The sequence below is a fragment of the Cyprinodon tularosa genome, unplaced genomic scaffold (genome assembly GCF_016077235.1).
Source record: "Cyprinodon tularosa strain WSP-4 unplaced genomic scaffold, ASM1607723v1 ctg306, whole genome shotgun sequence".
Classification (NCBI taxonomy): Eukaryota; Metazoa; Chordata; class Actinopteri; order Cyprinodontiformes; family Cyprinodontidae; genus Cyprinodon; species Cyprinodon tularosa.
This window is the reverse complement of record NW_024039015.1, coordinates 1,577,788-1,592,816: the sequence shown is the minus strand read 5'-3', so window position 1 is coordinate 1,592,816 and position 15,029 is coordinate 1,577,788. Positions and strand designations below refer to the sequence as shown.

At 39.4% G+C, this 15,029-nt stretch overlaps 1 protein-coding gene across 8 annotated transcripts in view; it reads left to right on the top strand.

The window, feature by feature from the left end:
- The first annotated feature begins 3,934 nt into the window (after positions 1–3,934).
- The window catches only part of pfkpa (phosphofructokinase, platelet a), a 47,708-nt gene continuing 36,613 nt past the window's right edge, over positions 3,935–15,029 (top strand). For 7 of the 8 annotated variants that reach the window (XM_038292023.1, XM_038292017.1, XM_038292024.1 and 4 more), the window contains exons 1-4: positions 3,935–4,138; positions 6,401–6,474; positions 9,836–9,913; positions 10,112–10,301. In XM_038292023.1, the coding sequence (XP_038147951.1) occupies positions 4,045–4,138; positions 6,401–6,474; positions 9,836–9,913; positions 10,112–10,301 (436 nt within the window). In that variant the 5' untranslated portion in view covers positions 3,935–4,044. The remainder of the gene's footprint in view (positions 4,139–6,400; positions 6,475–9,835; positions 9,914–10,111; positions 10,302–15,029) is intronic. The other variant, XM_038292015.1, reaches the window with a different exon arrangement.

Genomic DNA, 15,029 nt, shown 5'->3' with positions numbered 1-15,029 from the left:
ATTACCGTATTCAAATTCAGATGGGTGATTAATAAAACATATCTCCCGTGTGACAAACTGAGAACACATACACTATATTGCCAAAAGTATTTGCTCACCCATCCAAATTATTGGAATCAGGTGTTCCAATCACTTCCATGGCCACAGGTGTATAAATTCAAGCACCTAGGCATGCAGACTGTTTTTACAAACATTTGTGAAAGAATGGGTCGCTCTCAGGAGCTCAGTGAATTCCAGCGTGGAACTGTGATAGGATGCCACCTGTGCAACAAATCCAGTCGTGAAATTTCCTCGCTCCTAAATATTCCACAGTCAACTGTCAGCTGTATTATAAGAAAATGGAAGTGTTTGGGAACGACAGCAACTCAGCCACGAAGTGGTAGGCCACGTAAACTGACGGAGCGGGGTCAGCGGATGCTGACGCGCATAGTGCGAAGAGGTCGCCAACTTTCTGCAGAGTCAATCACTACAGACCTCCAAACTTCATGTGGCCTTCAGATTAGCTCAAGAACAGTGCGCAGAGAGCTTCATGGAATGGGTTTCCATGGTCGAGCAGCTGCATCCAAGCCATACATCACCAAGTGCAATGCAAAGCGTCGGATGCGGTGGTGTAAAGCACGCCGCCACTGGACTCTAGAGCAGTGGAGACGCGTTCTCTGGAGTGACGAATCGCGCTTCTCCATCTGGCAATCTGATGGACGGGTCTGGGTTTGGCGGTTGCCAGGAGAACGGTACTTGTCTGACTGCATTGTGCCAAGTGTAAAGTTTGGTGGAGGGGGGATTATGGTGTGAGGTTGTTTTTCAGGAGCTGGGCTTGGCCCCTTAGTTTCAGTGAAAGGAACTCTGAATGCTTCAGCATACCAAGACATTTTAGACAATTCCATGCTCCCAACTTTGTGGGAACAGTTTGGAGCTGGCCCCTTCCTCTTCCAACATGACTGTGCACCAGTGCACAAAGCAAGGTCCATAAAGACATGGATGACAGAGTCTGGTGTGGATGAACTTGACTGGCCTGCACAGAGTCCTGACCTCAACCCGATAGAACACCTTTGGGATGAATTAGAGCGGAGACTGAGAGCCAGGCCTTCTCGTCCAACATCAGTGTGCGACCTCACAAATGCGCTTCTGGAAGAATGGTCAAAAATTCCCATAAACACACTCCTAAACCTTGTGGACAGCCTTCCCAGAAGAGTTGAAGCTGTTCTAGCTGCAAAGGGTGGACCGACGTCATATTGAACCCTATGGATTAGGAACGGGATGTCACTTAAGCTCATATGTGAGTCAAGGCAGGTGAGCAAATACTTTTGGCAATATAGTGTATTTATTTATGTTAAATATGGTCTTTAAAAGTAACCAGATTTAAAAAAATTAAATTAAAAACATAAAAATTGATAATTAAAATGCTGAAATGGACTTGTCAGTTGTGGTTTCTGTTCCAGCACATATCATTATTTATCGATCATAAATTTCTATTGCGTTATGTCTTTGTTAAAGGGGTCCCAATGGGGCCTGGGCCCTTTGGCCCCTGCCTAGAACCGCCCATTGGAAAGAGTGCCAAATATTAACAACAAATGTAGGTATTTCACATCAATGCAGCACACTGCTCCTCAGGGGGATGGGTTAATGCAGAGGTACATTTCTGCAATGTGAGATCAATAAAATTGATTAATACTATTATTAACAAGACAGTAAAAACAAAACAGTGTAAAAAAAAAAAGGGTCACTCCTTATTTTGGCATTTAGAAAATATGATTAATTTTGGTACCCCTAGTAGACCTTAAGACAGGAAATGTTTATTCAGATTTCATATCTATCAGTGACAAAAAAAAGCGTATGTCTTTTTATATACTGCATGTAAACTTCTAGTTTTACCTCTGCATACTGTTTCATATTTCATTTAGCCAAGAGCCTGAATATTTAATAGTTTAGAGCTTAGGGCCCCTCACCAGCAGGAGGCCCCAAGAGCAGCAGGGTTTACAGATGGTCAAGAATCACATCAGCATTAGTCATGCAGATCTATATTTATTTCTTTTTCTTTACCATTAATATCTAGTGAACTCTACTTTTTAAACCTCAAGAAAACATTCCAATGCTATTAGATGAAACATATTGTCATTTAATCTATTTACTTATTCAGAAAATTGTGAACACCTGTGATTTATTCTTTCATCAAAGTAAGAGTTTCTCCAAGACATTTAATGCAGCTACAGATCTGTCCATTATTTTTGTGTGTATGGGAAACATGTAGGAACTAGAGAAATAAAAATGTAAATTTGACATGCATTGCACAAAACTAAAAAAAAAAATAGATCCTTTAAGATTTTGCTCTCTCTCAACTTAATATTAGGTTCCACAGCCTTTGGAAAAAAGAAATGAGAGCAATCACTTTCTATAACCACCAATAAGCTTTTTGCACATCTTCGCTGGAGTTTTGGACCATTCTTCTTCTGTAAAGTATTCCAGATGTGTTATGTTATGTAATATCTCCACATATATCTAAATGGATGTGGATACAGTCAGATTACTGGCCATACCAGAACTCAGTGCCCTTTCCATCAATGTGTTGTTGATTTCTGAGTTATGTTCAGGGTCATTATCCTGCTGGACAGTGGCACCCAGTGCCTGAGGCAATAAACTACCCCCAAAACATCTTTGAACCTTCACCATATTTGACTGTATGCTTCTTTTCTTTGTATATCTAATCCATTTTTTGGGTAGAAGGACATGCTTTACCAAAAATAAATATCTTGCCTTCATCTGTCAACAAGACTTTCTCCAGAATTTAGTTTATACACATACATTTTGACAAATTAATTGAAAGATCATTTACACTGAAAATGTGCAGTGAGCCTGCAGGACAGTTTGAATTTTTCTTAGAAGTTGTTTGATGCTAAATATCCACCAATCAGACTATCCTGGGTTGCAACCTTTAATCAATTATGCACCCAGCTATGCTATTTTTGAGCCATGGGTTGTAACTTTCTTATCTATGTTGCACACTGTTGACAATAGGACACTGAGATTTCTAAAAATAGACTTGTGACCTTTAAGCTGTAAATGTTTCACCACAATCTGGTGTAAGTCCTCTCTTCTCCTTCAAAAAGACACAACCATACATTCCAAAGACTGAGCCGATCTTTCTCCTTCTTATCTGATAACGGGCGTGATTTTGACATTGCCCACATCTGTGATCACTTTTGGGATTAGGCGACAAAAATGTGCTTGGAACAAAGTTAGTTCTCCAGAATTCTGAAAGGATGTGTTTTGTAGGGTCCATGTTTTGAGTTTTGTATGAAGTTATTTAAAATGTGCAATTTTGCCTGCTTTTTTATTATGTAAGCTAAGGGAATAAAGAGGTATGTGCCAAAATATGGGAAATTGCAATAACTCTCATGGAAAAAAACAATTAAATAGAACAAATCCAGAGGTGCCAGCATTTTTTTTTTTTGCATAATTGTAAGTTGAACACCATATATCCACATATGCTTTGGGGCCCCTTACTATCTAGGGTGGCCCTTTGGCAGAGAAGTAACATACCAAACAAAATGTGTGAAAATAATATTACATATTACACAATAGATTTAGGGGATTTTTTAGAGAGGGGATAAAAAGTGTTTTTTCAATTAAACTGAACCGAAAAAGAGACCAAACGAGTGAGGGGGAACATCTATGAGTAATAGCGTGAGAACTGATGACTCAAAGCTGCCTCAACTTCGTTTTAAAGTTGGGTTTACACCTCATCTAACACATTCAGATCGAATCACGCACCTTCCACTGCTCATCCCGCCTAGAACTTAGATATCTGTCGTCTGATTGGCTTACAATGAAGCTGAGGCAACAGAGCGAGAACGTGATTGGTTCTCCGGACTGCCAATCATTCCACCGCTGTCTGCGCCGGTCCGACGCGGAACAGGGGACAGAGAGGCCATACTATCGGCAGAAGGCGCTCTCAGGATTGCTGCCACATCTCGGTACACCTTGTACAATAAGCGCGTGGTGACTTTTAACCACTCCGACTTGGATAAATATTAACCAGTTGAAAAAATGGCGCAGCAAGACAGCAAGAAGATATTTTTTGAGAACCTGTCGGGAGCAGGGAAAGCCATCGCTGTGCTCACGAGCGGAGGAGATGCTCAAGGTAACTTGTCGCATTCACGGACACAGTTTTTATAGTTTTTTTGTGCTTTAGTGCAGACATCCCCGTAGAGGGCGAATATACACCCCCTCTAGCCGGTGATGCTGCGTTTTTAGTCGTGAGGAAAGCTACGTGTAGGCAGCAGTGCTTTGCGCAGTGGGCCCTTTAGGGGCTCAGAAATTAAAACATGATGTTGAATCATCCAGGAAGGGGAAACAGTTAGCTGAGACGCTAACATGGCGTGATAACTGAAAATATCCGCATCCTCAAACTCTCCTAGAGAGATGTCAAGGTCGAGCTGTGTGCTGCCTTTTCCTCCTCACGTGATGCAGCAGCGACAGGTCCAGGAAGACGTTCATCTTTTGAGGCTTTCACTTTGAAAGGGAACAGCGGCCGCCTGGTCGGCTGCCACTAGCTCCCAGAAAAGGCTGAGGTTAGATTGAGGAAGATGAGAGCTGTGGTTTTTGGTGGCACAGAGTGGGCCAGCAGCTGGATGCCTCCATCCTGTGTACGTGATGAGCGGCACCCTGTCTGATCTACGTCACAGAGGAAACTCTTGGTCACGTGACCCACAGCCTCATCTCTTATTGATTGAAATGAAAATGCGCCCAACCACGAAGGAGTCCCTATTTGAATTTACAACCATTTATCCTCCTGCTAAGCCTTATTGTTCACGATTAAAGGTGTAAAATAACAGATGAACAGTTTCTATTATTGATTCTCATCTGTTTTATTTTACTTTGTTTTTTGCATCACATTAATACGGGGATTAGGGCCAGTGAAAAAAAAAGTTAACTGATTTTTACATTTTATTTCAGTTTAATATGGGAAAAAAGTCAGATTTCTGCCTTTAATCTCAGAATTCTGACTTTTTTCTCAGAATTCTGACTTTTTTCTCATGTCAAACTGAAATAAAATAAAAAAAATTAGTCAACTTTTTAAAAATTTTTCAGTTGCCCTAATCCTCTTCCGTACATTAAAACATTCATTTCTACTAAATAATTTAATCGAAATATAATTTAATAATAGAAAAAGTGCCATGAAATCCTAAGAGGGATGTGTTTACCAATGTCTGACCTACAAGTTAGTGTTTCATTTCTCTAAGGAGTTGAAACCTGATGCATTTCCATGGTGTTTAATGGAGGCATCAGTTTGAATCCCATAGAAAATTAGAGAACTACAAGATTATCTCCTGTTTGCATCAAGATATGTGTCCTTACCCTGATTTTAATCAACTCCATGGTCGCATTAGTGATTGTAAAGGATTTGAGTTGTTCATTATAAAAAGGAAAAGTAGAATTTTTTTTATAGACGTTTGATCCCCTATAAGAGTAAATCTAGGGAGGACAAGTATATTTCCATTTTTTTCCTTTATGTTATTTGCTCTTTCCTTAAGCATATAATTAAAACAACAATAAAAAAACACTGTGAGGAGACCACAAAGAAAAGTATAGTTGCATATGCATGACAGGAGTGGGAAGGCATTGTTCAGCTGGCTTTGGTCTTTTTACCCACTGTGCCTGAGAAAGCTTCAGTCATGCAGAAGGGGAGGATGGCTGCTTGGATAGGGAATCGAAAACCACCAGAGTGGGAGACGTTTCTCAATAGGTTTTTGTGCACTCTTACGTAAGCAGCTGCTTAATTCCAATGTTTGTAAATGGTCAGCTATTTGACTTGACTGTAAATTAGTTATGTCTTAAAAACCTTCAGAAAAAAAACATTTAAACTATTCAGAAAGTCATATACAGGATTTATCAAACAGATGCTAGTTAAAAACATTGGCAGACCCCTATAGATGCTCAGCTTGTTTTGGCGTCTCTTCTCCCCTGCTGTCCAACACCCTGAACTTTTATGTTGCTAGGCAACAGTGATCCAGCAGCCCACCTGTTTCTGACAAATGCATTTATTTATTTCTGCTCCAGCCACTTTCTTTTGGTCTGTCATGCTGTAAGTAAAGCAGTTTCGGTTGTTGTCATAGCATACCCTTACATTTAGTCGCACATTGGAGTTTCTTCGTTAATGAGGGCACTCTGGAGCGGAGAGAGAGAGAGAGAGTGCAGGACGAGTTGGAAAACTTTGTTCCCATAAAAGGCTTTGGCGCTGTAATAAGAAACAGACAGGCTCAAACAACTATAAATATCAATAGTTTGAGCCGAAGCGCTAACATGTGCTCTGTCTCCTTTTACTGCATTGCTTTACGGGAAAGCTGCTTCGTTGTTCATTATTATTATTATTATGGTTCTTTAAATTCTTTCTCCCCTGCAGGAATGAATGCTGCTGTACGAGCTGTGGTCCGAATGGGGCTGTACGTGGGGGCGAAAGTTTATTTTATTAAAGAGGTGAGTCATCATAATAAAAAAAAGTATCTAGACATAAATACTCTCTCATCTGTTTGTAAATTATTCGTCGATGTTTTCAATCAAATATCAGGCTAAACTATAACTTTGGGGAATGTTGAATTCAAACAGTCACATGTCATCGGCGTGTTTTCCTCAGCGTTCACACACATATCTCATACAGCAGATCTAAGCCGAGCTTTGAGAACTCACGTTCTGCAGCTCATACTGTGATCCCTGTCCATCTGTGTGCTGGACGCTCCGCATGGGCTCACTCTGTGCGCCGTTACATAAGAGACTTAAGGCTTTAGCTGTTGTCCCTTCCACTGCATCCCTCCTGGTCACACTACCAGGAAGGACAAAGTTTGAACATGAAACAGCAGCACTAATTCAGTGAATTCTCCTGCACACCTCTGATGAAATTCTAGGTTTTTATGTAGCAAAGGTATGACACCATAATACCTGATTTAAAAGCTTTTTTTTCATCTTTAATTGGATTATAGATCTTCACTTTTCACAGGAAAAAGAAGCCCACCTGTTAAAGGAAAATTAAACAATTCAGCTTTTAGTGGCCATCTGATTTGTAGCCCTCTACTCTGGGGTGATACATCACCTAAATAATAAACAATTATTTAACTGGTTTGCTTATATACTTGGAAATATACAACCTTTGATCTTCAACTTTTTGGGAGACACTAAGGGTACGTTCACACCGCAGCCTGAAGTGACCCAAATCCGATTTGTTTTGTCCATATGTGACCTGAATCTGATCTTTTCACGACTGTCTGAACAACACGATACGATTTTTTTCCAATGCGACCCAGGCCACTTGGTTATGTGGTCCTGAATCCCATACGAATCTGATCTTTTCAAATGCGACCTGCGGCCAGGTCGCATTCATCCGACCTGAACGCCATTAACACCCGACAGTGGTCACTCTTCTGCTTCTTGCTACGCAGAAGCGGCAAGAAAAACAACAACAATGGTGGACGATGATGCGGAGAGCAGTATTTATGTTTAACATCTTGGAAAGATGGAGTTTTTAAAGTTGGGTAAGATCGCTAGATGTTCTCCAGCACTACCTTCCATGTTTACTTCCGTAAACATAGAGCACGCTTGCTTATGACGTTATTGCGTCCTCTACTGCGCATGTGGGAAACTTTAGCTGTATGAATGCAGTTTACTAAGGAGATCACATACAAGTCACATATATTTGAAAATGTGAACGGCAACAGAAAAAAAAAATCGGATTTCACAAAAAAAAATCAGAATTGAGCATCAAGGTCTGCAGTGTGAATGTAGCCTAAAAGGCTTAGGTCAAACGGCCTGATTATTGCAATTGTTCTCATTTTCATCCACCTTCACATAAACAAGCTTGTGCCAAGCAGAAAGTCTCCTCCAAGGTTCTCTGGGATTAGATGTTTCTTAATGAAAAATACTTATAAAAATACTTCTAACTAGGGCCAGGTGATTCTGGCCTAAAAAGAAATCCTCGCTTTTTAAAAATGTTTTTATTTGCATTACAAAATCTTTTCCGACTTTCCGTACTAACATCCAACTGATCACTGGAGCTCTGTTGTGCATATTTACATTATACACAGCAGTACGCTTAAAAATAACACCTTGTTATACATCCTTAGAAAACTTAGATTCTCCACAATTTAACCACCAAGTTCATTTTATGGATGAGCGCCCATTAAAAAAAAGATATAGCAGTATATTAAATCAGAATTTTTAATTTAAAGTTTCGACTTCCTACTGTTGAGGCCGTATTATAAATCCCTGGACGGGGCTGCCTTTTACAGCTGCTTTTTGTATCTCTGCTTCTGTCTCCTTGAACCCCAGTCGGCCTCGGCAGATGGCCGCTCACACTGAGCCTGGTTCTGCTGGAGGTTTCTTCCTTTTAAAAGGGAGTTTTTCCTCTCCACTGTCGCTACAAGCATGCTTAGTGTGAGGGATTGTATTTGAGTCAATGAGTCGATGCAATCAACTGGTTTTCATTATATAGAAAACTTTGTATCAATTTGATTGTATGATCTTGTTAAACTATAAAGTGCCTTGAGATGACATGTGTTGTGAATTTGGCGCTATATAAATAAACGGAATTGAATCTTAGGTTGTTTATATTACATTTGTTCTTATGAGTCCGAAGTAATCCAGCATATTCATTATAGAAACATTCCATGATGAGAAGGGCACAAAAATTCAAATTTTTTACCATCAGAAAAGTCCCATGTTTGTACCTAATGCTAACCGTCTTGCCAATCACCCTAGCTTCCACAAACCTTTCCGGTTGATGTTTGGTCCAAGGTCAAGTCTTCTTGACGGTACATATGGGCACCATGTTTTTAGCTATGTGCAAAGCGAGCTCTTCTGTGATGGTTTTTAACCGTGGTCCTTTCCTCTCATATGCGGTGCTTTGCGCTAAAGTTTGGGCTATGGTTGGCTGTTTGTTGTTTATTTTTTGCTGAGAGGCTGGCGTTTTACATATTTCCACTGGATGCTTCTGTTTAAGATTCTGAAAAAGGTTGTCTGCTGCCCTTAACTGCGACTGCCTTTTGGGAAATGTTGCAGCGTGGGATCTTTAGCTCCATGTTTGTTGCAGCAAACGTAAACCAGTTCCAAAGAACAAATTATTTTATTCCTTTTTTCTCCCACTTCTTCCCACTCTCCCTGGTAGCCATGAACTGCATCCTGGGAGTAATACTTCAGTTACGGAAGCTCCGGGGGACCAAAATTGTGCCGTTATACAAAAAAAGTTATTTTTTCTTTAATCGCCCTCTAAAAAAAATTTAAATGAATTAATTGAATCGACTTTTTGCCAAGCCCTGCTTCTAACTTACCCAAATATAGACATTTACCTCCTTATAGAACACAATTATTACTCGACCAAAGTTCCCGAATCTCCTTCAGTGTCTTTACTTGTTTGCTGACATCTACCCAAACTGGTTTGTTTTATTTTTTTTTTTCATCATACTTTTTGGAGATGTCATATTTTCTCCTCTTTCAATGGCCGTATTCACCACTATTCTATCTATTCTTTCTAGATATATTCATCTGGAAAATCCTAGAGGGACACATTTGCTTTATGTCAGGTTTAACAAGTCCTCTTTCTTCATGAAAGTTTCCGTTTAATGCTGCAGGCTGTCCAAACAGGTTGTTGCAGATATTTTACATTTCACGCTAACCAGATTTGTTTGACTTTTTCTTTGATGTAATGTTTTCCACACGACAAAAAATGCTCTTTTTATAGGTGTTTGTACACCTTTAAGACCTTATGTTGGTTACTTTGTATATGGGATAAATCCTGTTTTCACTGTAAGGGTGGTCATCTTTTCTTTTGTCTTGTTTTTTTTATCCTCAGGGATATCAGGGTATGGTGGATGGAGGAGACAACATAAGAGAGGCAACGTGGGAAAGTGTCTCCAGCATGCTACAAGTGGTAACTATCACCAGAAGCATTTACACTGATTCTAACCAGGTGCTCCATCACCTGTGGAAAACTGTATATTCGGATTGAAACAAACTTCATCTGAACTGATGTATTTATATATATATAAGAGGCAGGAGACAGAATTTCTCTTAGCAAGTTGATTTATCCCTGAGGCTCTTTCCCTGACTTTTGCCCTGCTGTCATCAGGGTGGTACTGTCATCGGCAGCGCCCGCTGCAAAGACTTTCGAAGCCACGAGGGCCGTCTGAAGGCGGCTCACAACCTGGTGCAGCGCGGCATCACCAACCTGTGCGTAATCGGAGGAGACGGCAGTCTGACGGGAGCCAACCTCTTCAGGGAGGAGTGGAGCGGTCTGCTCACAGAGCTGGTGGAGCAAGGTAGTGGAAACGCGGGCAGGACATTTCCACTTTAGAAAGAAATGCTGGACTGTACAAGGAAAAAATTAATTCAGAATGTTTATGCTTCAAAATATTGTATTAACTCCACGCAGGAGGTTATGTTTTAAGGACTAAACACACGGACAGACGTCGATGATTTTAAACGTTATGGAAGGATTTTAATTAAGCATTTATCAGAGGTGTCCTTCCTGCAAAGGCACAATCCTTAAAATTTTGGTGATGATCTGGATACAGGATTTAGTAAGAGATTTAAAAGGTTGGGATAGTTGGTGGAACAAGCAGCTCCGCTACTAAACCAGAGGGCCTCAGCATCAGACTCAAAAGGTCTGGAGGTATTTTACTGAAGACGAAAAAACATAAGAAAAGGGAACGTTGTTGGTTTGTTAGCAGCAGACTTTTAGCTTAACACTTGGTTGATGTGACGCATCGAGCAGCAAAAGTTACAATTTTCCAACTCCAGTATCTGCTGCCTGTGAAATTTTGAGCATTTGAGCAAAGTTTCAGGGGAAAAAACGGCGGAGTACAATTTGTCATTTTTTTAAGGTCATACAATGTACGGCTGCACACATTGCAACTTAAAAGCCTGGTTAGCAGCATCAATTGAAAACTTATGAACAGATTTTATGGACATTTTTTTACCAGAGGTGCATCATTAAAAGGAACAATTCTTTTGAAATATGGTAATGATCCAGATCATGTGTGAGTTTTAGCTATAGTCATTTCAGGCTGCTCTGCAGAGGTCTGTGCTGTCTTGAGTATTTGTCTAGTTTTTGGTGAGATTTTGTTGGGCTACAGCAACAGCAAATAGTGCTTAATTGAAAAGGATATGGTTTTTGAATATTTATTCTAGGGATGCACGATATAATCGGCCCCCTATCGGTATCGGCCTGTATCGGCCTGAAACTGAATATCGGACATCGGCCACCCCACCGATATTTAACCCGATATTTGATCAGCTTCTGAGTTTCTAAAGTCTAAAAAAATAAAAATAAAAATACTACTTCTTCTTCTTCAAAAACTTCTTTTTTACAGACTTAAAAACTTCTAAAGACGAGGGAAAAATATTGAAAGATTAAAATATCACAATATCTGCAATATATATTGCAATATATATATGCTGATATATTGCCATTTAAAAACACCATATCAATCTCTTTTACTAAATCCCCCCGAAAATTCACGAAATTTTGCCATATTTTTATATGTTGATATATTGACGCAGTATCGATCTATTTTACTAACAAAATCTCACAAGAATTTGCAAAATATCACGAGAGTTTGTAACAGAACAATGATATTTCACGAGATTTTGAAAGTAAAATAGATCGATACCGCGTTTTTAAAAATCAATTTGATATGAGCATATGAAAATATATTTGAGTATATTATTTTTCAAAGTGTCAGAAATGGATAACAGAACTGCTATTTTCAATGACTACTTATTTTTGTCCAGCTTTAACATCGGTATCGGTTGTCAGCTACATGAGTTTTAAAATATCGGCATATCGGATATCGGCCAAAATCGTGCATCCCTAATTTATTTGCATTATAACAAATCTCTGAAAAGTCGGCTTGCATTTTAATTTCAGTGTCTTCACTCTAATTCCCTTAATTTAGGATCTTACTGAACCATCTCCCTTCAGAGGTCACCTAAACAGAGTCCATCTTTCTCTATTTACATTTTTGTATCAATCTGTTCTGTGAGACTGCAATAGGTTGATTAGAGAACATTAGCAAACACAAAGGATCATGAAAACAAAGAAACAAAGACAGAACAAGGATTTAGTTGTGAAAAACTGTTAAGCAGAGTTTGGGTGTCAAAGCGATCTAAGCTTTGAACGTCGATTTGGTCACTATGTAGAGACGCACGGCTCAGGTGGGAGCTTCTATCATTCAGTTACCCATTAGTCATCCATCAGTCCATCGTCTTCTGCTTATCTGACAAGTAGCAGAGCAACCTGGGCATCCCTCTCCATGGCAACACTCCCTAGCTCTGTCTAAAAATCGAATAAGAAAGCTGTTGAAAAAAATTAATAAAAAAGCCAGAGGAAGCTTGATAAGCCACGGGTCCCATTTTCTAGAGCAGACACAAGGAAGAAGCTTCTTTAGTTAGTTGAGACTAAAATCTAATTCTCTGTGTGATGAAAAAACTACCCACATCCCTGAACACAGCGTCGCTTTGGTTGTTTTGCCACAATGGTGGCAGCATCATGGTATAGGGAAGCTTTCCTTCTGCATGGTAGGGTTGTCAAAAGTATCGATACTCAAAAAAGTATCGATACTGAAATGTTGTATCCGGATACAATACTCATTTTCAAAAGTATCGAGTACCAGTCGCACCTAAACAGTCATTCATCTAAACTGCAGAATAGAGGAAAATGCACTTTCTGAACACCGTGATTGAATAATTCTGTGCACTTTTCAGTTTCAGACTTTTTTTGTAACAGTTGCAGCTGCTGAAAATTATTTTTGTTTCTTAACCGGTTTGGCTAGTGTCATTGTTATGTGTGCAAAGCATAGCCAAGTAAGGAAAACTTAATTTTAATTTTGTAAGTTTTTTTATCAAGCTTGCTAAATACTGTGCACAGCAAACAACCTCAAAATGTTGTTCTTATTGTTTATTGTATTTATTTATTGTATTTTAATTATTAATCAAAATATTTCTGTTGAAATTTTATCCTTGTGGTATCGAAAATGGTATCGAGTATCGAATATTTTCCTTAGTATCGGTATCGAGTTGAAAAGTTTAGTATCGTGACAACCCTACTGCATGGTCAGCATATCCGGCCCTGTGGAATGAAGGAAAGGTGACTCATGAAAATACACAATTATTTGATCCTACAGGTGCTGGTCATAAAATTAGAATATCATGAAAAAGTAGATTGATTTCAGTAATTCCATTTAAAAAGTGAAACTTGTATATTATATTCATACATTACATACAAACTCATATATTTCAGATGTTTATTTTGTTTAATTTTGATGATTACAAATGACAACAAATGAAAATCTCAAATTCATCATATCAGAAAATTAGAATATTACTGAAGACCAATAAAAACAAAGGATTTATAGAAATGTTGGCCAACTGAAAAGTATGAACATGAAAAGTATGAGCATGTACAGCACTCAGTATTTAGTTGGGCCTCCTTTGGCCTGTATTACTGCAGCAATGCGGCGTGGCATGGAGTCGATCAGTCTGTGGCACTGCTCAGGTGTTATGATAGCCCAGGTTGCTCTAATAGTGGCTTTTAGCTCTTCTGAATTGTTTGGTCTGGTGTATTGCATCTTCTTCTTCACAATACCCCATAGATTTTCTATGGGGTTAAGGTCAGGAGAGTTTGCTGGCCAATTAAGAACAGGGATACCATGGTCCTTCAACCAGGTACTGGTAGCTTTGGCACTGTGTGCAGGTGCCAAGTCCTGTTGGAAAATGAAATCTGCATCTCCAAAAAGTTGGTCAGCTGCAGGAAGCATGAAGTGCTCTAAAACTTCCTGGTATGTGGCTGCGTTGACCCTGGACCTCAGAAAACACAATGGACCAACACCAGCAGATGACATGGCACCCCAAACCATCACTGACTGTGGAAACTTTACACTGGACTTCAAACAACGTGGATGAAGTGCCTCTCTTCTTTTCCTCCAGACTCTGGGACCTTGATTTCCAAAGGAAATGCAAAATTTACTTTCATCAGAGAACATGACTTTGGACCACTCACCAGCAGTCCAGTCCTGTTTCTCTTTAGCCCAGGCAAGACGCTTCTGACGCTGTCTGTGGTTCAAGAGTGGCTTGACACAAGGAATGCGACAGCAGAAACCCATGTCTTTCATACGTCTGTGTGTGGTGGTTCTTGAAGCACTCACTCCAGCTGCAGTCCACTCTTTGTGAATCTCCCCTACATTTTTGAATGGGTTTTGTTTCACAATCCTCTCCAGGGCGCGGTTATCTCTCTTGCTTGTACACTTTTTTCGACCACATCTTTTCCTTCCCTTCGCCTCTCTATTAATGTGCTTGGACACTGAGCTCTGTGAACAGCCAGCCTCTTTAGCGATGACCTTTTGTGTCTTGCCCTCCTTGTGCAAGGTGTCAATGGTCGTCTTTTGGACAACTGTCAAGTCAGCAGTCTTCCCCATGATTGTGTAGCCTATAGAACTAGACTGAAAGACCATTTAAAGGCTTTTGCAGGTGGTTTGAGTTAATTAGCTGATTAGAGTGTGGCACCAGGGGCCATCAATTTTGAACCTTTTCACAATATTCTAATTTTCTGATATGATGAATTTGAGGTTTTCATTTGTTGTCATTTGTAATCATCAAAATTAAACAAAATAAACATCTGAAATATATGACTTTGTATGTAATGTATGAATATAATATACAAGTTTCACTTTTTAAATGGAATTACTGAAATCAATCTACTTTTTCATGATATTCTAATTTTATGACCAGCACCTGTATATTCAGATACATGTTGAGCGAGCTAATATTGTTTCGAATGTTAATAAATGGTACAGTTAGTTATTTAACAGTACATTTATCTATTCAATAGTGTGTTTATTATAATAGATTTATACATGTTTGTCCCTTTTTGCCCTCCTGAAATCTTAGGGGTCAGACCTTAATGATTCTGCAATTTCTTACCCCCCGATAACCGATCCAAGCATCACACGACAACCATCACCAAGACTTCTATAATTATACTGGCTTTG